This window comes from Coturnix japonica, chromosome 24 (genome assembly GCF_054131305.1).
Source record: "Coturnix japonica strain WE chromosome 24, WE-NBRP24, whole genome shotgun sequence".
Taxonomy (NCBI): Eukaryota; Metazoa; Chordata; class Aves; order Galliformes; family Phasianidae; genus Coturnix; species Coturnix japonica.
This window is the reverse complement of record NC_140686.1, coordinates 2,620,296-2,642,704: the sequence shown is the minus strand read 5'-3', so window position 1 is coordinate 2,642,704 and position 22,409 is coordinate 2,620,296. Positions and strand designations below refer to the sequence as shown.

The window sequence follows — 22,409 nt, the reverse complement described above, 5'->3', positions numbered from 1 at the left end:
GTAAGAGAAGAGGAATCACCTCACGCAGACAGCAACAGGAATAGCAATTGCTCAATGGTTCTTAGAGAAAGCTCCAGATTACCAAAGAGAACACACTGAGAATATGAGGAACTGTGACAGGAAATACCAATTTCTGAAGAAAAATAAAAATTAAATGGAACTATTTGTTTTTAACAGGAATGAATTTAAAATATTATTCAAAATCACCCATATTAAAGATTTAATAAACAGTATGAACAAAGGTGGAGGGGGGGAGGGGAAGATGGGAAAACTGAAGACAGAAAGCTGACAACTGGTTTAGTAACAGGTTAAAAACGCGTGCTTTGAGATCCCTATTAAATAATACCCACAAGTAGGGCAAGAAATAACCCTGCAGACGGTTATCCCCGTGACTATTCCAAAGGCAACGGCCCCAGGACACACCGTTGCCAACCGCTTTCTGAGGCAGCCGAGCCTACAGACGCGCACACTCCTGCTCTCCGCGGGTGTGTATCCTCTTGGTATCGCTTAGTATCGCTTCATATCGCTTAGCATCGCTTAATATCGCACGTATAACGCATACGTGGGGCTCCCGGCTCCGGCTGGGAGCCTGAGGCTGCCCTGCAGCCTGTGGGTTGGGCCGCGGCTTCCTGAGCGTGCGCCGTGTTTCCGCGTCCTGCTCGGGGCTCGGCCCGGCAGTGTTTTAAGACGACATGAAGAAGATACTCAGCTTCGTAAAGAAGAAAAAACGGGATCCGCCGCCCGGCAGCGCCGCCTCGGCGTGCTCCGCCGGTGCGTACGAGATCCGCCGGAAGGAGCTGACCAAGCTGCACCGAGGGGCCGCCGCCGGAGACCTGGCCCTGGTGCAGCAAGGACTGAAGAAGCACGACATCGACGAGCGCGACAAGGCGCAGCGGTAAGGGCGGCGGGCCGGGCCGGGATCCCCGCTGCATGACCTGGGCACAGAGGGCTGCTGTTAACGGGGACCGTGCGTGGCTGGGACGGCCGGTAGAGGCCGCTCCGATGTGCCCTCCCGGCCTGGATCCCTCGTAGGGCTGCTCGGCATTCCTCCGAGCTGGGAGCTCTGTTGGGGGCTGGTGAGAAAAGGCAGCGATAAGGCTGCTGGCTTCATGAAGGCTTTCTTGCTTGCGAAGCTGATGGTGGTTCCTTTAGGTTGTCATATTCCCCAGTGCTTGGTAACGGCTGCTTTTGGGTGAGGAGGGGCTCCTGCACAAAGTTGTGTTTGTTACAGTTAAATTACTCATTCGAGCTCTTTGCGGTACACTGTGCTAAATAAATAATAAATACAGTGCTCAGATCAATATTGTCAGGCTTCTGTTCGGAGGTGAAGGATCTTGTATACTTATTTGGGAATTTCTCAGTGGGGACAGTCACCCTCGAGTTGTTCCATGTCTGTGACAAGGCATGATGAGTTATTTGACGTTCTGCCTGTTATTTCGTCCTCATCTTCTCTGCCTTGGAGGAAGCTGGTCTTATGGAGGGTACTCATCAGCCTGCCCGTGATGGGAGCTGTTAGGACAAGAGGGAACAGCCTCAGCTTGCACCAGGGGAGGTTCACGTTGGATGCTAGGATAAGCCTCTCCAGAGAGTGGTTGTGCACTGGAATGGGCTGCCCAGGTTGGTGGTAAAGTCACCGTCCCTGGAGGTGTTCAAGAAACATGTAGATGTTGTACTAAGGGACATGGTTTGGTGCACGCTGGTAATGGAATAAGCTTGTTTTTATTTTATTTTGTTTATTTTGGGAGGTAATTGGGATAAAGAAATGCAATTTGCCCTGTTCATGTACCACAGAGTGAAAATATTTATTTAGCTGTCTGTTTCAATTTACACGTTTCACTTTTAGGACACCACTGCATCTTGCTTGTGCAAATGGACGTGAGGATGTCGTTACGTTTCTAGTAGAAAACAAGTGTAAGCTAAATCTTTTTGACAGTGATAACAGATCTCCACTGATGAAGGTAAGTAGAACATACTATGTTGCTGCAAGTAGGAATTATTGATTATGTATTAAATGATGTCTTTCCAGATTCTTTAAGTAAGTCTGTGTAGAAGCATGCATGCTGTAATCAGTGTGGCTTTGGCATGTGCTAGCTAATCTTGGCAGATGCTTTTATATTCCAGGAATGGGAAGTTGTAGTAGTAGTGACACAGTGAAATATGACTGCTGGAAATTTTACCTTTTTTTTTTTTTTGTGTGTGTGTGTGTGTTGTTTCCAGGCAGTACAATGCCAGAAAGAAAGATGTGCAGTGATCCTGCTAGAGCATGGTGCTGATCCGAACCTGGCAGATGCTGGTGGCAACACTGCCCTTCACTTGGCTGCTGTAACTCCTAACACATTTCTAGCAGGGATGTTAATTGAGCACAGTGCCCGTATCAATGCTCAGAATAAGGTACATTTCGATATTCAATAGAGAAGTTCAAAAAGTTGCATTGATATTTTTATTGTAGATTTTTTGTTTGTTTCTTTTGATTTTTAACTTGAATTATTTCTGTTCTTTCAGGACGGATGTACTCCTCTTACTCTTGCTATCTCTGAAAATCACAAAGAAATGGTAGAGCTCCTTCTTAAAAAAGGAGCTGATGTTCACACTCGAGATCTGTGTGAAAGGTGAGGAGATGGTCTAAACTCTGCAGGTCACCTTAGTTGTCTTCAGGTTGGACTGATGGGAGGGATGGGAATGAGCATTGAAGTAGAAAGACACAGAGAAAGAGCTCGTTGAGTGACTGGCGAAAGCAGGTCTCAGCTTGGCAGGTGACATGCATTATTGCATGTTTTCTGCATTGAGAACTGCAAGAAAACATTGTTTCTGGTAGCCGCTGTGGCAGGAAAATTGCTATTGTGCCAGCAACATTGCTGTTATGCCAGAGAGAGTTTTTCAAATTGATGCCAAGTTTGTATGCAAGTGTTGTTAATATAGAAGCTTTTTTTTCTGTTCATAAAGTGATTTTCTTTGAGATTGAGCAAATGGGAATTAAAATAATTACAATGTCTGACTAAATTGTATGGTTTGTCTTGTATTTTGGATGCTGTAGAACCCCACTTATGACTGCAGCGGCCGGTGGGGAGCTTAAGTTGGTAGAAATGCTTCTTCGCTATGGTGCTGAAATTTTCCATAAAGACGTTAATGGATGGACAGCTGAGGACTATGCTATCATTCATGGAAATGCTAGGTAAACTTTTAAATTTATTGCTAGGTTTTTAGTTACCAGTGTTGAGTTTGAACCTTTTTGGTAACAGCACCAAGTTTAACGGTGCTATTTTGAAGATGTGTTCATTGACATCTTCTCACGTATACTGTTCATGTGTCTGGTGTTAATTTGAAAGTTGAGAAAAGGGCTTCTGCTCAAAATTCTCTGTAAGATTTCAAGTGTTTGTTTCTAAGCTGATGTCTGCCTGCTATACACTATTAAAATGTGTCTGTAGCCCACAGACGCAGAAGTTCAACTTGAAAAACTGAAATGTTTGTAAATTCTTCTCAAAACAGAACCCTTGTTATTACTGTCTTCAGTTCCACTGACCAGGAACCACCTGTTTTGTTTCAGAGGAGATCTAGCTGTTATTTCTTTTGTTAAATTACTAAGCAGTTTAACTCCTCCTACACATAAGTATTTTACCCATGGGTGTTCATTCATAAGAGTGGTTGTATTTGTAAAAACTGGACTGCAAAGGGTACCGAGCAGAAGTAAATAACTTCATAGATCTGGATGTGCATCTATAAAATAGATGTGTCCATTATATTTGAGTATGTTACGGTTTGCAAAAAGTAGAGTATGTTACACTTACTGAATATGAAAATTGTTTTGGCTATGGTTATGTTTAGGATGGATAGTATAAGGCTCTTATTATCCCATTAAGTGTTTATGTAGCTATGGGATTATTTTTCCCAAATGCATTTCCTTTTTTGCTCTCCATAGTCTTAGTAAAACACTGGCAGAATATGCAGACCATGAGAACGCAGGGGAAGCTTCTGCAGGTGCTAAAGGAGGCATCCCTGTGCCAGTGACTCCTCACCAGGCAAGAGCTGCTGGCTTTACGTTGGGTGCAGCTGCTTCGAGCAGAGGAGGTAGGATACTTAACTGTGGTAGAGCTAATGGGCAGAATCGTGGTGGCCCCTTCCTTAGGTTGGTTTGCATCTTTTAAATTCACCGTGCTCAGTGTGGACTTCAGTGGAAGCATCAGGTGGACTGTAATAAGAAGTGTTATGAATGTGTTTGCTTGCTGCTAGTTTACACTGCATCTCCACAGGCTGTGGGGACAGTTGTGATTTGTGTGCACTACATCCATCTGCTCATACAGTTGTCACTTTCAGCACATCAAGTTGCCCATTTATTTAAATTGTCCCTTTAGCAAGGGGGAGGAGGGAAGAGAAGTAACAAAATAGGTTAAAGTAGCCTTGTTTTATGGGTGTGCAATTTTTCTTAGAGATGCTCATTTAGATTGTTGTTCAGAAAATCCAATTGCAAAAGCTGTAGTTTCATCCCAAATAGTAGTTTTATCTTCTGTAGCAGCGAAGCAGCAGATGAATTGCAAGAAGATGCATCTTTTGTTGATTACCACTGGATTTCTGTCACTTTGTTTTAATTTTAATAGTTTCACCTGCATAAAGCTCCTTTTTTGGGAGACATAATTTCTCACCTTCAATTACAATTGCTTTTGTTTGTGTTGTGGAGACGTAACAAAAATTGTCGTGGAAAAATAACTTCATAAGCAACAACAGTACATTGTTTGTATATACCGTATATACCGTGGACATGGTTTGATTTATAATCAAATAATGTTTTTTTCAATTACTTTTATTTAAAAAAGAAAAAAAAACAACAACTGAGAAAGACTTTGTGATCCAGAAAAACTGTTACATTTTCTCATTGCCTTGTAAATAAAAGAAATACATTCCTTCAATGAATTTGTAAAATCCAGGCAGCGTTTATAAGCTCAAATTGCCCTAAATGAATCTTAGAAAGTTGCTATTTTAGTATGAATGAGATTGCCTTGCAGTTTACGTTTCAAGCCCCAACGTACGAGGTTTTATTTGTTCCTTATTTTTAAGGGTTTTGTGAGAATCATGTGTCAGATGGGCAGCAGACTGTTCAAACACAAGTCATTACTTTTTTATTATAAAGACTGAGAAATATGAACAAAGAATACATGGCATATTTTTTCTTCCTGGACTTATCCCAGATGGAAGTATAGATTTTAGACCCAAGTGATGTTGCCTTTGACTTAGGAGCAGTTACTTTGAACTAGAGAGTGGTTGAAAAAGTTTCTTCGTAGCTTGGTTTTGAAGTTTTGTTTGCTTGTTTTTCAGTGGGGCTCGATACAGTTGGTTTAATCATTGAAATACTTTTTTTTATCCAAATCCACTCAGTTGCTACCTTCCATGCACGTAGATAGTTGCTCTGGTACCCCATTGTAAGGACTAACAGGCCTGGGTTAATTTAAAATATGTGATTTGAGGGTTTCTTCTTCCAAGTAGAGGGTACATTTAGACTAGATATCAGGAAGAAATTCTTTACTGTGAGGGGGATGAGACACTGGAACAGGTTGCCCAGAGAGGTTGTAAATGCTCCCTCCCTGCAAGCATTCAAAGCCAAAGGTGGATGGGGCTTTGAGCAACCTGGTCTAGAGGGAGGTGTCCCTGCCTATAGCAGGGAGTTGGATTTAGATGATATTAAAGGTCTGTTCCAACTCAAACCATTCTGTGATTCTCCCTGTGCTCAGTCTCTTAAAGATGACACCAGCATGAGGAGTAGGAGGGAGCAGAGAGAAAGTTCAGTAGCGTAGTAGAAACAATATTGGAATTAATTCTGCAGTCTCTGATTGCATCCACACCCTGAATCATGAGAGTCCTTTTAATATGCCACAGTAACAGTCTTAAAAGTGTCCTTTAGAGAAGCCGGGATGTTGAGAGAGAGACCAGAGAAATACCCACTTTGGAATTCTTTTATTGTCTTTTGCTCTTCTGTTTTATTTTTCTGCTATCTAAAATTTTGACCTTATCCTTTCTGCTACTTTTGTACTTTCTAATTAGAAGAGGAGATTCTGAAGAATGTTGAACAGGTCAGCATTTTTCAACAAGTTTGCTCATGATTATTTGGATGTCAGAACATGAACCCTTTTATTAATCACGTACAGATTGGCTTCCAGAACGTATTGAATGACCGATCTCTTAGATTTTAAGTAACAATTTCTTTTTGAGGAAAACAGTAGTTGTGCTATTTCTGTTTCTAGTATGTTTGCAGTGACAGTATGTTTGGCCACTGCAGCACATACTAGTGTATTGTTCAGTGTTTCCCTGAGTCATTTGCAATTGGACTTGATAATCTTTTCCAACCTTAGTGTTTCTATGATTAGAGGAATTGTCTCAGCATTGTAAAACTCTTTACAAAAGTAAATTACCACTTCTGTGTGATTTTTATCTCCTGAGGTCAGATAAAACTTTTCCTGTATTCCCTCTTAAGGAAACAGAGAAAAGCCAGAAGGGATGAGAAATCATCTTGAGGTTCTTTTCAACCCAAGCCATCCTATGATTCTTTTAAACTTTCTCTTAAGTGTATGTTTCTGATAGTAGCTGTTTTTCCACAGCACTGCATGTGTATGTGATAAAATCCATGTAAGTAGGACAACCTTCTGCTCCAGAGAAAAGTAACAGATTTATTGTGAAAGAATTTGATGTCAAGGTAGTGTTCCACAGTTTCTCTTTTGACACACAGATGTACACATGCACACAAATGCATGTCATAGTCACAGCGCATTCTCCCAGTGCTGTAGCTTTGTGTGTGTGCTTTTTGTATTTTCCAAACTTGTGAGATTCCGCATTTATTCTGATGTCATTGTTGTCTGTCCTTTCCATGCCTTTCCCTTAATGGATATAGAAATGCAACGGTCCCCTGAGCAGACTCTGAGAACAGGAGAATCGAGTGAAGGTATTCATTCTGCACAGCAGTATTTTAAATACCACACATGTCTTGTGATACACAAATACTTATTCATCATAGGTGCTTATTATCTTGCAGATCTGTATCTTGATGATTTAAGATCTATGAGTTAGAGTGGATTTGGGGCAGCTTTTGTTTCTTTGCATGTTTTGCATGAGTCCCTTATTACTGAATTCAGCATTTGCTTTTATCACTTGTGATAGTGTTGGTTTTGGGGTTGTTTGTTTTGTAATCTGTTCTCCTCTTGCTCAGAAATGGTGATATAGGCTTCAGTTAAAGTGGAAACGGGTCCCTGGAGACTAGATCTCATTTCTGTGTCAGTGCATCATGGCTGTGGTTTTGGTCTAGCTGAAAGCTATCTCATCAAATTCCTGTCTCACCTTCTAAAGGATAGCAGGATCATTGGCAGTGTTTATATGTTGAAAGCAAAAGTGTAGGTAATTTAATGAGCTGTTTTCCTTACTTCTAGTGGTACTCATTGAAGATGTAACTGAAGTCGTTCGTCCAGAGTTTAACTGTTCCACACAGCAGCAATTTTCTGTTCTGCGTGGAAAGTTAGCAGATAGAGTCATAGTACTGAGTTAGTTATTTAGCTTTACATACAGCAGGATTCCATTAGCATTTAAGAATATTCTGTGTTTTCTGTAGTGGAAAACATCAAAAATCAGATTGTTAGCATTTGAACCATTTAAGATGCCCTCAGATGGGAAGTTTCAGCCTCTAGCTTTTTTCTCCATGAGATTTCTTTGAACATTTATACTGTACTGCATCTCAGAAAGCTGTGTTCAGATCAGGGAATATTCTCGCATACAGTGTTTAGGAAAGGCAAAATTTGTACACTCATTTGTAGGTTGTTAGTAGTAACCCTTCTTTTTGTTATAATATTTAACAGTTCAGAAACTTCAGGAATTATGATTTCTATGTGGAGATCAGATATGTCTGTTTTCCCTTCTGTGCTGGGAATCAGAAAGTCCTTCTATTATGTTTTAGTTGTTAAGAGGTGTTAGCGCTTCAAAAATTGTGTTCCTAGACTGCAGTTTTCATTAGAACGGTGACCTGAAGGATTTACTGCAGGGCGCTCTCATCAGGGTTGCTAATGATCTGAAGTAAGAGCGATTGTTGGATATGCTTCAGCACAGAGCTGGCATTCAGAGGGACTTCAATGAGCCAGGGCAATAGACTGGCAGGCATCTTAAGAAATCCATCGGGGGCAAATACCAAGACCCATTTGGGGTGAAAAAGCCCCTTCCTACAAAACATGATGGGACTGCACGGCAGGGGAGCAGCTCTGCTGAGAAAGGACACAGACCTGTCAGAAGGCAAGCTGAGCATGAGGCAGCAGGGTGCTCTGGCAGCTAAGGGCTGCAGCTTGCACTGTGCTAAGAGTAGCAAAGCCAGGAGACTGAGAGAAGCGATTGTCAGCCCCTGTTTAGCACTCACTTGACTGTGCCTTGGCTGTAATTTTGAGTTCCTTCTACGTGAGAGGTCGATGGATCAATAGCAAGCTAATTCTCTAGGGAGCCATCATATTTGTGAAGGAGTATTTGCCCTGTGAGAGAGGGCTGAGAAAGTGGACTTACTCAGCCTGAAGAAGAGGCAGCTTTGAAGGGCCCTAACTGCAGCGTCCAATGCAGATGAGAAGACAAAGCCAGATGCTTCCCTGTGATACTTGACAGGAAGCGAAGATGGCAAGAGGTATAAATGGAAGCAAGATGGTTTCTAGCTGGAGATGAAAAGTGTTGCCATGATAAGGATGGCAAAATAGAGAAGTTGTGAACCTTCTCTTGGAGGTGTTCAAGACTAGACTGAATAAAACCCTGACCAACTTTTCCTGACCTCAAAGCTGAGCTGGCTTTAAGTAGTTGGCTGAGAGACTTCCAGTGATCCCTTTTGACCTGACCTATCCTATAGTCTTAGGTGTGAGTTACTACCTTCACTGAACTGATAAAAACTTGGGGGTGTAGTATAGCATGCCCTGCTAATGCTCCTTTTGTCTCAAGTATATCTTTTTTTGATTCACTGTAGAGAAATGCTGGTGATTCTTCTAGCTAGGGATAACCTATAGCTCCTGAGTATGCTTTTTGATTTTCTTTGTATTTATAAATATACTTTATATTTATTTATAATCCATAGCAAGGTACGGCAGCAAAAAATGGTAGATATTGTAGATATGTCTGATTTGTTTTTCAGTATAATTTGAAAAAGCATTTGTTTTGTAAATACTTTCCTTCATGCTGTTCTTATTGAATTGGCCACTTCAGCTTCTGTACTCTTATGAGCTGTTTTCATGTTAAATGTCTGTATTGGTTAATTTTTAGTATGCAAAATCTAATCTCAAGATGTCGATTTATATTTGAACAGCAATGGATGACTTTTTCAAAGGATACTCAACAAGGTGAGTCTTATAAAAATACCAAATGCTTATTTGAGGAATTATTTGAGAGGACCAGTACTTACTTTTCGTTGTTTTTGAAGTTCTGAAAAAGAGGGCAGTAATGGCACCTGGAATAATTCTGAGGAAGAAGAACTGGATTTTACAGCCAAGGTATGGTGCCTTTATGGGAAAATAGTTGTGTAAAATAAGTGATTTGAAGGCAATTTCCTATGAGATAGAAGGAAACTCTTTTTCCAGCCAATTCTTTGTTTTTGTTTTTTTTTTTTTTTTTTCCTCCTTAAGAAGAGTCTCTCATCTGCCAACCTTTCTTCTGCTGTAAGTTTTTCCTAAAAATTGTTGCTTTGGCAGAACATGCAGTAGATTTGTGGTTTGAGGCAAAAGAGTAGATATTAAGATAAACTACCACATTGTATTAGTTGTTCATTGAGTGAGATTTGCCAACCCTAGGAATTGATAAGTTAATAAATAACCTGTTCTGTTCTCTTTCAAACTTCACAATTGTTTCCCCTAATTTACATGATAGGATGATTAATGAAAAAGAACACGATAATGAAAAAGAACATTTATTTATCAAAATCTAGTGAAATTGTTCATCACCTGGTTCTCTTTCCTTCCTCACTAGGTTCCTCAAGTGTTCGATACTTGAGTTGCTCAAATAATTATTCTTTCTTTCTTTTTTCCTTCTGTGGGATGACATTCCGTGCTTGTATATAATCTCACACTGCATGACTATCTTCATTTTTTGAATATTTGGATTTTTCTCTTTATAAGCTCCATGTGCTTATCCTGCTGTTTTTATGAATGTTCCAAAGGATTACCAGTTTTTTCAATGGCGTCTGGAGTATTTAGTCTGTTGCACTGGGATTCTGCAGTGATTAGGAACTTTAGTTTGTTAGTTCAGCACACTCTGTAATGCTGGAGATGTAAGCATGTGTACTTTAAAATTTTTTCTATTTTCTTACATTGATTTTAGGGGAAGTGATTCAAATTTCTAGCATTATTTTGAAATTTACAGATATTTCACTAAGTGGAGTTATATTAACTAATTTATTCTTCAAGCTTCAGGAACTTTAATTGATACTTGAGTTGTGCATACTTACAAGTAAGTAATCGCGAGTGTAGTTGTATTTTACCAATGGATTAAAATACCTTTTTAGAATTGTTACGCATTTACAGATAGTTTTGAATAGTCACTGACTTGTACACAAGAGGAGAGGAATGTTTGTGTAATTAAAGTTGAAGGATCTAGCAAGTATCTGAGTCCTTTCAAAAGGGGACAGCCTGGTTGTATTTACTGTTCAAGATTTGATGTAAGTAAAGGATTTGCTTCAAAACAAAAAAGCAAACAAAACCAGATCAAATAATTCTTTTAAAATGTGTTTTTATTTGCAGAAGCCACAGAAGCCAAACTTGACATCGTTAATGAATGTTCCCCAAAAGTTCAGAAATACTGGTAAGTTATTTGGAAAGTACTTCATAATACAATGACATACAAAAGTAAACTTACTAAGTAATTTCATTTCGGTTTTTGTTGTTGTTGTTTTCACTTGGCTGTAGTAATTGAGGAAAGTAGTGTTATAAGAACAGAACAGATGGTCATGTCAGAATAAAATAAGTAAGATAATGGAAATGACCATACTGAGTCCCCTCCTAAGCCTTTGTGTCTGATGTGTCCTTCTCCCATCCTGCCCTTACCTGGCTTCTTTTCCATACAGTCCCAGATGACTACTTTCCTGTGTTTTTAATGGGTAAAATGCCTGCTGCTATTTATATAACCCATTTGATTCATATTCCTCTTTCCCTTTCTCATGCTTTAAGGTGGTGGTGATAGTTCTAGAATTGAAATTCCTAAGTCACAGAAGAAAAGCCTCAAACAAAAAAAACCAACAGGTGCAAATCTGAGCAGAGGAGAATGTGGAGAGTTGTTGAAACAAGATGTCTCAGATTCAGGCAACCTTGAGGAAGATGAATTGGTGGAAGAGGAAGAAGGGCAGTGCAAAGAGGTACATAATAAATTCCATGAAACACTAAAACAAGAAAGTGAAAACCTGGGCCTAAATAGATATGAGGAAAATCTATGGGCAGCATTTCCCTCAAGCACAAAAGTAAGTGTACAGGGATGATTCAATTGGAAGAGTTTGTTAAGGGTAATACAGGTAAGCGACAGTAAACTATTTTCCTGTTAATACTCAATCACGTATTTGTATTCAATCATTGTATTTTGATACTGAAAACATCTTGTTCATAGCCAAACTCAGACATTATTTTCAATATTTTTATTATGAGATTGGAGAGCTTTGGAAGGAGAAAGACAGGAAACTTCATTCTTTCTGGAATCTGTGCACTTTCTGTTATGTAAAACTGAGGGAATGGATAATATCCATTAGAAGTTGTAGCCATTTAGTAGAATTCATGAGGTAATGACTGGAAATGAAGAAACAAAAGGAAGTTTTGAATGAAATTGAGGGCAGGAAACTAGTGAAATTGTGAGATATGTAGGCAGAAAGAAGACTTTCTGAATAATATCAATGAAACTGCATTTAGATTGACACAAGGAAGTGCTTCTCAGAGGTTTTGCATAGCCAGAGATGAAGTTTACAACATGAGGCACTGCAGTTTAATTGTGCAGATTCCCACTGAAAATTGTAGGCCTTTAGAAACCATGTTGCACTTTGCTTCATTTAAGTCTTACCCAAGAAAACCGTTTTCCAAGTTGTTAATGGGTGGTGAAGTAGATATTGATTTCTGTGCTTTTCAGCTGTTTTGGTCAATCTGTTTTAGAAGGAGTCACCTAAATGGAAAGAAGAACAGGAGAAGGAAGATACTAGAAGGAAGCTGCAAACGACAGTTTTGGGGGATGTGAAACATTCTGTTTCTAGTAATAAACATCAAGTCCGTAAAGTTTCAGAAGACACAGCTTATGCGAGAAGTGAGTTTAAATATGATCCTGATTGCTCCTCTATAAGTATTAATGTTCAGTAAATAAAATAAAATGATGATTATCCTCAAAGATGATAAACTTTCCTGTTACCTGTGAACCCTAGCCTGCTGTGGTAGAGAAGGTCTGCAGCTTTTGTTTTTTTTCGTTCTTACCTAACGGTCACAAATGGTGGTGCTGGATTCCTAATGATTACGTATGATGCAAGTTTCTTTATTAATTTTGTTGCTGTATTCTCCTATATCTGAACAAAACAAGTAGGTAGTCTAGTGTGTCTTGTGTGTGGCACTGCTGATTCCCTTTCGAATGGGTACTGTCAGATTGAAAAGCTGTGGTTTTTCAGGGCTTCAGCCAAGAGCTGACCTGATTCAAACTCAGAGAAGACTCTTCCAGTACCTCAACTTGTTCAGTTGTAGAATGTAGGAGATCTCTCCTTTGCTAAACCTTTGTGGGCTTGAGAGCATGACCAGCTCAGAGAGAGTTGGGTAATTTGGCATAGACCTCAGGGTGTGAAAGCAGAAGATACTATTTCCATTGTCTGACTCCAGAGCACTGCTTGTTGCAGTAGACTTCTTCGGAGCATGTGTAGCTATTGGTCAGATGCTGCACAGAACATTGTCCAAACATGGTGAACGTAGCCATGTCAGCTGTCATGCTTGGGCATCTTCTGCTGGAAAACAGATGAAGAGGAGTGAAGAGAATAATGTGATGTGACTGGATGTAAAGTTACCCTTGAGTGGGACTCACTGTTTGGTTTGTTCTTTGCTGTAGAATTACTGCTCGTCTTTCAGATCCTTTATTTGACTGATGGGGTATAAAAGTGTAGTACAGTATATTTCTCAGTGTCTGTATTTCTCCTTTTTTTTTTGTAGAAGCCCAACCCACAGTAGGAGCAGAGAAAAAGGAAGAGTCTGATTCTCCCTGGGATTCTGAGGTACTTTCTGTGAAATGTGCATCTCCCCAGTCTGTGGGAGAGCCAGATGAGAACTACGTGAGAGCTTGCCTTTGCGTTGAGCCCTGCCCCTGGTGAGGCTTATTTACCCCATATTGCTGCTGCTCTATGTCCTGTATCTGAGGGTCAACGAAATACTTGTAGCGTAGGTTCTCTGTTGAGATAGTACTGGGACAAAGTTAGGTTAAGCTTCTTGTATCGGCCCTTTGGTTGCAGGCTTTTGAGTTGATTTTCTAGCACAGTAGTGAAACAGAATAACTACTTCCCCTCTAGCCTTTGTTGTTGGGAAAAAAACTAATTCCCCACTCCTTTCTTAAAAATACAAGACTTTCTAGATAGCTTAATCGCTATCAGCTTTGCCTTTTTGGCCTTTAAGCAAATCAAATCTTGCTTTTGCAACGTAGTGATGCACTCACTCAACATTGTGGGACATGTGCCCCAGCAATGTAGGCTGATATTTGAATGCCAGGTGCAAATTTGATGCCAATGTTCAATCAACACAGAGCTGCAGCTTCTTGTTCACAATCAACATCTTGATTTCCTGTGTTAATTTCTTGTGTGGCTCTGTGATTTGCCAGCCTTAATCAACATTATGGAATAGTTTAGATGAATTGTGAGGATTTTTTTGCCCTTTTATTTAAAATGCAAAAGCCCTTGTTAGATTTTATTTTAAAAAAATTGTTTTGTACAAATTCTTACGCGTATGTACTGTATTGTACAGCCGTGTTCTGAAGGTTCGAGGAAAGCATCTCCTCCTGTGTTTCTCCCACCTGCAGTTGAACATGGAGTACGCTTGCAGAGTGTTTCAGGGGAGCACAACAAGGGTAACTATCTGATAGATTGGATTTGTCTGTGTTTATAGACAAGTGAACTTTTTCTTTTGTTTTCCTTGTTAGTCCTGTTGTTCAGTGAGTATGTGCTGTAGCAATGAAGTGCTTGGCTGATGTTAATTAAGAGCAGTGAACACTGAACTGGCTGGCCTGCTTGATTAGTCCAGGCGGTTCTTGCGTTCATTATGTATACTTTTTGGATATGTGTTTGTTCGGGTGTTTTTCTTTGCTTTAAGTGGTTGCTTAAAGTGGTGGGAGTGGTATCTGGTTTAAGATTTAGCTGTGAACCCTAGCCTGCTGTGGTAGAGAAGGTCTGCAGCTTTTGTTGCTTTTCGTTCTTTCCTAAAGGTCACAAATGGTGGTGCTGGGTTCCTAATGATTATGTATGATGCAAGTTTCTTTATTAATTTTGTTGCTGTGTTCTCCTTGATCTGCACAAAACAAGTAGGTAGTCTAGTGTGCCTTGTGTGTGACACTATTGATTCCCTTTCTAATGGGTACTATCAGATTGAAAAGCTGTGGTTTTTCAGGGCTTCAGCCAAGAGCTGACCTGATTCAAAGTCAGAGAAGACTCTTCCAGTGCCTCACCTTGTTCAGTTGTAAAATGTAGGAGATCTCTCCTGTGCTACTCGTTTGTATGCTTGAGAGCATGACCTCAGAGAGAGGTGGGTGCTTAGGTACTCACCCCAGGGTCTCAGAGCAGAAGATAGTATGTCCGTCTCCAGAGGATATCTTGTTGCTGTAGATGTTTTCAGAGCTGGTGTAGCTATTGGTCAGTTGCTGCTCAGAAGGTGTGGAAGCAGCACTCACGGTGCATTCACTTTTCTCTTAGTGCATTTTATGTGCAAAGAGTTTATTTTGGAAAAGCGTGAATAGTCAGCACTCAGGCTGGAATCAGCAGTTATGGTTTTCCAGAGTGGACGCCATTGCTCCTGTCTGGCTCATTCCTGTAAATTTTCCTTGCGTTTCTGTGTGAGTCAATCCTGAGTTTGTTTTACATAATGGAGTAGCTTAGAAGAGAGAACTGACTGTGGTCTGCTCTAGATGGGAGTTTGGTGGTCAGAAGATACTAGACTTTGAAGTGATAAGATTTAAAATGCTTGCAGTGTTCTGGACTGTATTGGAGCTGTGAGCTTCTGTTTCATTCCTAAATGTCAGTTTCTTATGTATGTACCTGGTCAGAAGTTGCAGGATTATGAATCATGGTCAGGTGAGGTATCCCTTGATAGCACTAAGCAAGGAGCCGTGTGTGTTGGCAGCTTCCTCTTAGTGTGAGGTTGTTTTGTATCGTGCTTTTGTGGTATGTCCTGTAGAGTGGAATGTGATAGTAAGTGCCAAATGATGGAGGTGTAGGCAAGAGGGAAGATGACTCAGGGTGTCCATATGCTGAGACTGAAGCATGCTGGAGTTTCTTCCTTAACGTTGTCCCAACACGAGGGACATTGTCATGTCAGCCACCATTCTTATGCATCTTTTGCTGGAAAAGAAATGAAGAGGAGAAAACAGAATACTGTGATGTGACTGGGTGTAAAGCTACCGTTGAGTGTAACTCATTTCTTGGTTTGTCCTTTGCTGTAGTACTGTTACTCGTCTTTCAGATCCTTTGTTTGACTGATGGGGTATAAAAGTGGAGTGCAGTAAATTCTCAGTGTCTCTCTTTGTCCATTTTTTTGTAGGTGCTCTGCCAGCAGTAGGAACAGAGAAAAAGGAAGAGTCTGATTCTCCCTGGGATTCTGAGGTACTTTCTGTGATATGTGCATCTCCCCGGTCTGTGGGAGAGCCAGATGAGAACTACGTGAGAGCTTGCCTTTGAATTGAGCCCCGCCCCTGGTGAGGCTTATTTACCCCATGTTGCTGCTGCTCGATGTCCTGTATCTGAGGGTCATTGAAATACCTGTAGCGTAGGTTCTCTGTTGAGATAGTACTGGGACAAAGTTATGTCAGACTACTTACGTTGGCCTCCTGGCTGCAGGCTTTGGAGTTGATTTTCTAGCACAGTTTTAATACAGCAGTTTATTGCTGCTTTTAAACTTATGAACTTCTCAGGCATATTTTTGTGAGAATTTTTTTTTTTCCTACTATTCAGATCTATTCTGCTGATCCAGTCAGAGTTTAACGGATGCCAATACATTGAGCAACCCAGACATTTAGATTTTTCTGTATAGAACCTCTGTCTTCTCTAGATAGACTTAATCCGATTTTGAAAATCATGTTCAGCAGACACCAAGTGTGCTGGCTGTGTTTATCCTTTCTGTCTGATAATTCTCAAGATGAGAGTGAGCAGGGTCTGTAGCTACTTCCCCTCTAGCCTTTGTTGTTGGGAAAAAAACTAATTCCCCACTCCTTTCTTAAAAATACAAGACTTTCTAGATAGCTTAATCGCTATCAGCTTTGCCTTTTTGGCCTTTAAGCAAATCAAATCTTGCTTTTGCAATGTAGTGATGCACTCACTCAACATTGTGGGACATGTGCCCCAGCAATGTGGGCTGATATTTGAATGCCAGGTGCAAATTTGATGCCAATGTTCAATCAACACAGAGCTGCAGCTTCTTGTTCACAATCAACATCTTGATTTCCTGTGTTAATTTCTTGTGTGGCTCTGTGATTTGCCAGCCTTAATCAACATTATGGAATAGTTTAGATGAATTGTGAGGATTTTTTTGCCCTTTTATTTAAAATGCAAAAGCCCTTGTTAGATTTTATTTTAAAAAAATTGTTTTGTACAAATTCTTACGCGTATGTACTGTATTGTACAGCCGTGTTCTGAAGGTCCGAGGAAAGCATCTCCTCCTGTGTTTCTCCCACCTGCAGTTGAACATGGAGTACGCTTGCAGAGTGTTTCAGGGGAGCACAACAAGGGTAACTATCTGATAGATTGGATTTGTCTGTGTTTATAGACAAGTGAACTTTTTCTTTTGTTTTCCTTGTTAGTCCTGTTGTTCAGTGAGTATGTGCTGTAGCAATGAAGTGCTTGGCTGATGTTAATTAACAGCAGTGAACACTGAACTTGCTGGCCTGCTTGATTAGTCCAGGCGGTTCTTGCGTTCATTATGTATACTTTTTGGATATGTATTTGTTCGGGTGTTTTTCTTTGCTTTAAGTGGTTGCTTAAAGTGGTGGGAGTGGTATCTGGTTTAAGATTTATCTGTCTGAGGATTTGGATATTTCTGGATAATCAGCAGAAGAAATATATCATTTGGTTAATCTTTTTGTTTGTTTATTTAATTTTTTTTAGTTTCCTGTTTTTCTTTAAGAACTAAAATATGTGGGCAAATTCTTGTTATTTTTCTGCGGGTTTCCACCTGCAGCTCATGGCAGTTTCTTAATGCCATCCTGATTGATCATAAGTGTGCTGGAAAATTTTGCTATTGGAATAAATCTTTTATCTTTTTGAGAGTGCTTTGGCAATATGGCTTATAATATGGATTCAATGACATAGCCTAATAGGCAAGTCCAATTTTATTTTTGTAAGCAGACACTAAATCTTAGCAAGCTTCTGGAATCCATAAATCAACTTACCAGTTGTCTTTAATGTTTGCTTCATATGATTCTGCTAAGCTTGAAAACAGTGTGGGAGGGGGGAAGAGGTGACTGTGGTAGTCTTTCTAATGTATTTCCATGTTACTTGACCACCTAGTGTTCGAAAATCAAGTCTTGATGATTTGTTTTTAGTATTTATTTAAATCTAAAAATTATTTTGTGGTACAATTCGTAGAAGCATTTTGTATGCTTGTTTCATGAATGGAGTCGTAAAGTATAAGATGACTGCAGCACAGGGCAGTAGGTTGTGTGAGTTAGGAAATAAGATTTGACACTAAACTTGAAAAAGATTTGGAATAACGCACATGTTGTGCATTACAACCAAGCAATGTTTGTATCATTTATTTCCTTACAAACTGATCCAGAGAGGTCAGTTGAGAACCAGATTGTTTTTACCTCATTGAATGATGTTTGTATGAGGTTGCTGTGTCTGTACCCTTGCTCTCCATAAGCTGTTTATGAGAAAGTAGCCTCAACATTATGCACTGCTAGAATAGAAGTAGTCATAGTTCTGCTGGGTTCTTTCTTGATTGGTTATTAAGAAGCCAAAGCTATCTGCTCTAATTAATTTTTCCAGAAAGCAGAATTCAGCTTCCAAAAGGAACAAAATATTTTAATCTTGTTCTCTTAATAGACATGACTTAATGCTTCACATGAAATGTTGTCATTCTGTGATTTGATTCTTTTTTTTTTTTAATAAAAGTTGGATGATGGGAATTACTCTGTATTTCTTATATACTACTACAAGTTCTGTGTGATAAGATAATTGGATATTAGCTATTTCACTCTCAATGAAGTAATTTGTGCAAGAAACAATTACAGAGCCTACTAATGTTGTAAAGAATAAAAGATATCTTCAATTAAATAAAATAACGCTTTCATTTTTCATCTCCAGGCTTTTCAGAGAAACCCAGTAATTTGCAGGTAAATGCTTTTCACTGAAATCTACTTGTCCTGCTCATTAATGAATATGTAGTTACTTTGAATGTATGGGTGTTTATTTTTCATTGGTTTGTCTTTCATAGTTAAAGGTTTCTGCAGTTTTAGAGATGAATGAAACATCTTCAAAAACAGAAAAGCAAAAATCAGGTAATGTTGTCTTTTATATTCTGATTTTAGCTTCAAAATCTTTCTGATAAGCATATTTAATTAAGCATTTGATTCATTTGTTTTGCAGATCCACAGGAGAAATTGAGTGTAGATGATATTGAAGGTATTTATAAATAGTTGTTTTTTTTTTTGTCATGTCCCTTTGTGGGCAGATACATTGTAGTTGTAAATTCTTCATATTAAATTAATGTTTTGCTAGCAAGATGTTATTTCAGCAGCAGATTTAATGAAATATGGCTCTATCTTTGGGTGTTTTCTCCACTACAGCTCCATTCAACATTTCTAAACATCCTTCTACAGTGTAAGGTTCCTCCAGCATACCTGCTATCATCGCCCCTTGTCAGGCAGTCCACATTTACTCATTTCCTTCTCATTGCCAAATATACCAATCTGCAGAGGAGCAATAGGGTCATGTCCTGTGTCTGATTCCTGGCTAGGGTCTGCAGATGGAGCTGTCCAGGAGCTGCAGGTGGGACAGAATGGGTGATTCACAGGCTTATGCTTCATTAGCATGATTGATTATTTACCTGGCTTTTTCTTTGCCTCTCTGGCAGTTGTATGAAAACATGTATTACATATGCTCTTCCAAAGCCATCCTCTCATGTTTTGTTTAAACTGGCCACTGAGTTTAGAGCTAGTGGAAGGACATGGGAAAGAGAGTGTAGGTGGGAGGTAGTGAGTGGAAGTATGTTGGCAGGTATTCCTTTTGGTTGGGAAAGATAAATAAAAGTGAAGCAGCTAGATCATTTTTTATACATGGGAGAGAGTATATCTAACCTCAATGGGTTCTTAGTTTCTTAATTCTGATATATGTGAATTTAAGTATTTTTTAGCGAGATACAAAACAGTTCCCTATTAAGGTCTTAGAATTTCTACAACGAGCCCTGAAAATTACAAATCAGGTGAAAACCTATATAAGCAAGCATATGAAGTAGATGATTAGATAAGAGTTCAGAAAACTATTGCAACTTCTAAGTATGGAATGGAAATTGCTCCAAGCTGTTTGACATCCATGTCTTGGGAAAAAAGGTACTGTTTCTTTTGATGACAATAGAGGTTAAACTTCTTTCTAGAAAAAAAATGTACGTGTGTTTGCATAAAGAAAAGGAGATTCTCTACTGCAGTGATATTGTTTCTGTAAGATGCACAAAAGGTGGTTAGAATCATTGAATTATAGAATTGGGCTGGAAAGGACCTTTAAAAATCACCTAATTGAAACTTTCCAGCTGTGGATAACCTGTTGCAGTGCCTCATCACCCTCATCAAGAATTTATTCCTTATATCTAATCTGAACGATCTTTTAGTTTAAAACTGTTACCCTTTGCTCTGTCACTACAGGCCATAGTTAAAAGTCTTTCGTGTAAGCCCCCATTAATTATTGAAAGGCCATCATACGGTCTCTGCAAACTCTTATATTCCCCAACTCTGTCAGCTTTCCTCATAGGAAAAGTGTTCCAGTCCTCAAATTGTTTTTTGAGACCCTTCCCTGGACCTGCTCTAGCCAGAGATTTTTTGTGCTGGGGGCCCCGGAGATGAACTCGGTGCTCCTGGTAGGGTTTTGAAAGAGTGGAGTAGAAGGGGACACCACCTCTCTTGGCCTGCTGGCCATGCAGTGCTTCTTTTTTTGTGGCCCAGGGTGCAATTGGCTTTTTGGACTGCAAGCATGCATTCTCAGCTTATATGTAATTCTTCATCCAGCATTATCCCCAAGTCCTTTTCCACAGGACTGCTCTCAGTCTGTTCATTGTCCAGCCTGTGCTGAAGCTGATGACTTCCCAACCCAGGTGCAGGATCTTGCGCTTGGCCTTGCTAAACATCATAAGACCTTCTTCTGTAGGCTGTCAGTATCTGTCTGAATGCGATCTCTTTTCACTAACATATCAGATACACCACTTGGCAGCACTTCCCTGTCTACCAAAGAATCCATCCATGATATTTCTCCAATTTAGAGAGATGAGCTCTCTAGGTAGCTAACATCAGTTGCTATTTCTTTATCCTCCACTCTAGTCACTCCATAATAGAAGGTTGTCTGGGCCTTGGAAAGTACCTCCTTTCTTAAACTCTTTAAAAACAAGTGTGATGTTTCCCTTTCTCCTGTCACTAAGGGTTTTACCTGACTGCCACAACTCTTTAAATATGGTGGATAGTGACTTAGCAACCTAATTTACCCATGATCTTGGAGGTCTTTTCCATCCTTTGTGTTTCTGTGATTCTGTGAGTTCTTGTTTTGTCTGTTTTATGTAGTCATGTGAAATGTAGTCCAGTGATGGTGTGGGACGTGGCAAAGTTAGATAGGAAAAACAGTCTTTTCATAGCTCATTTTATGTCATCATTTCATGTATTTTCTGTTCATCCTTCCTCGTGTCTGCTTTTTTTCTATAATCCATGTATTTGCTCAAAGATCAGGTATTAAGAAATATATGTGAAAGTTTGTCTCAAACTCCTATGTTTGGGTTTCAGCAAGCTGTATTTCTTCTGCAGAGTGTTATAATTCCTATGGTACAAGTATTTCTAACTCTAAAAGGGTTAAACGAGACCCTTTGTGGCACAAAACAAGGAGAAATGAAAGTAGCTAGAGGAATCTAGCCGATTGCTGTCTAGCATACAGTGTGTCATGTATGTATAAATATAGTTCTACATGTAAACCATTTGAGATTCTTAAAGGTGTATTTCTGACTGATTTTCATCAAATTTCCCTTAGGAATGAAAGGGAAAATGCCCTGAGAGGGATTAGTTCGCACAGAGGCATCTTCAAACTGTTTTGTAATATTATGTTCAAATCCTAAATAATCATACGCTTGAGAGGCTGTGTTAGTTTGTGCTATTTTCTCACAAATGCAATGATTCAGGATGTACTCTAGGTATAATTAATTTGTAATAAGTCATGTTCGTTATAAAGATGTAATTTTTTCACTGTAGGTGAGCGCTCACAATCTACCGTTCATGTGTCGTCATCAGCTAAAAAAGAGATGGTCAAGGATGCCACTGAAAACTTTGGGAGGCAGGTATGTGAAACCAAATATTGTGTTTTTCCTTGCGTGCAATTCTGAGAAACAGTGCAGTCATGTGGTGGGTTTTTTGTTTTTTCCTATGCAAAATACATACTCATTTGGGAGCAAAATTTTATATCATGTGATTATTTCTTTGACAAAACACGCCAGATTTTCCTCTGTGTATTAGAAAGATTAAGTAAAAACCTGAAATATGATCTGTCAGTGCTTTCTCTGCCTCTGCAAAATATCTCCTTATCTGATCAAGTTAGTAAGTGTTCGAAAATATTTTTTGAAGGTCATTATGGAGGAATATAGGCTAGGCGTCCTGTTTGTATTGAGCATACAGGACTGGGTAGGGATCTTCATTGAGTGTCTGGAGTCTTCTGTAATACCTCAAGGGAAGTGGAGGAAGTAATATCATCATACATCCAAGGCACTGTGGAAGAGGGATGTGATTCATTTCAGCAGGTAGAGAGCGGAACTTAAGTATTGGAAGGTGGTAGCGGATGTGCAAAGTGAATGGAGCTTGGAAATGAAGTGGCTGAGACAGGTGGTGACTGAGATGCTCTCCATTGTGAAAGATTTTTGTGGAGTTACGATGTGGAAGGAGAAAAGGGCCTCTATAACCAGAGTAAGAAGGACAATAGTTGTGGTTCCTTGGGATGCCAAGGCTGCAGACCTTGTTCAGAAGGGAACACAAGCCAAGGGCAACTT

The 22,409-nt window shown here is 39.6% G+C and overlaps 1 protein-coding gene and 1 pseudogene across 2 annotated transcripts in view; both read left to right on the top strand.

Moving 5' to 3' along the window:
- Positions 1-461: 461 nt before the first annotated feature.
- Positions 462-22,409, top strand: part of LOC146756997 (ankyrin repeat domain-containing protein 26-like) — a 41,878-nt pseudogene continuing 19,930 nt past the window's right edge. The window contains exons 1-11 of the transcript XR_014936940.1: positions 462-895; positions 1,844-1,958; positions 2,218-2,391; positions 2,503-2,609; positions 3,035-3,172; positions 3,917-4,065; positions 6,875-7,045; positions 18,488-18,516; positions 18,618-18,681; positions 18,770-18,805; positions 21,622-21,707. The product of XR_014936940.1 is annotated as an ankyrin repeat domain-containing protein 26-like (transcript). The remainder of the gene's footprint in view (positions 896-1,843; positions 1,959-2,217; positions 2,392-2,502; positions 2,610-3,034; positions 3,173-3,916; positions 4,066-6,874; positions 7,046-18,487; positions 18,517-18,617; positions 18,682-18,769; positions 18,806-21,621; positions 21,708-22,409) is intronic.
- On the top strand, positions 10,036-14,045 carry LOC146756998 (uncharacterized). Its single transcript, XM_085523376.1, has 4 exons — positions 10,036-10,785; positions 11,151-11,335; positions 12,114-12,261; positions 13,143-14,045. The coding sequence occupies exons 1-4, from the start codon at positions 10,707-10,709 to the stop codon at positions 13,298-13,300; spliced, it is 570 nt and encodes a 189-aa protein (XP_085379502.1). The 5' UTR covers positions 10,036-10,706; the 3' UTR covers positions 13,301-14,045.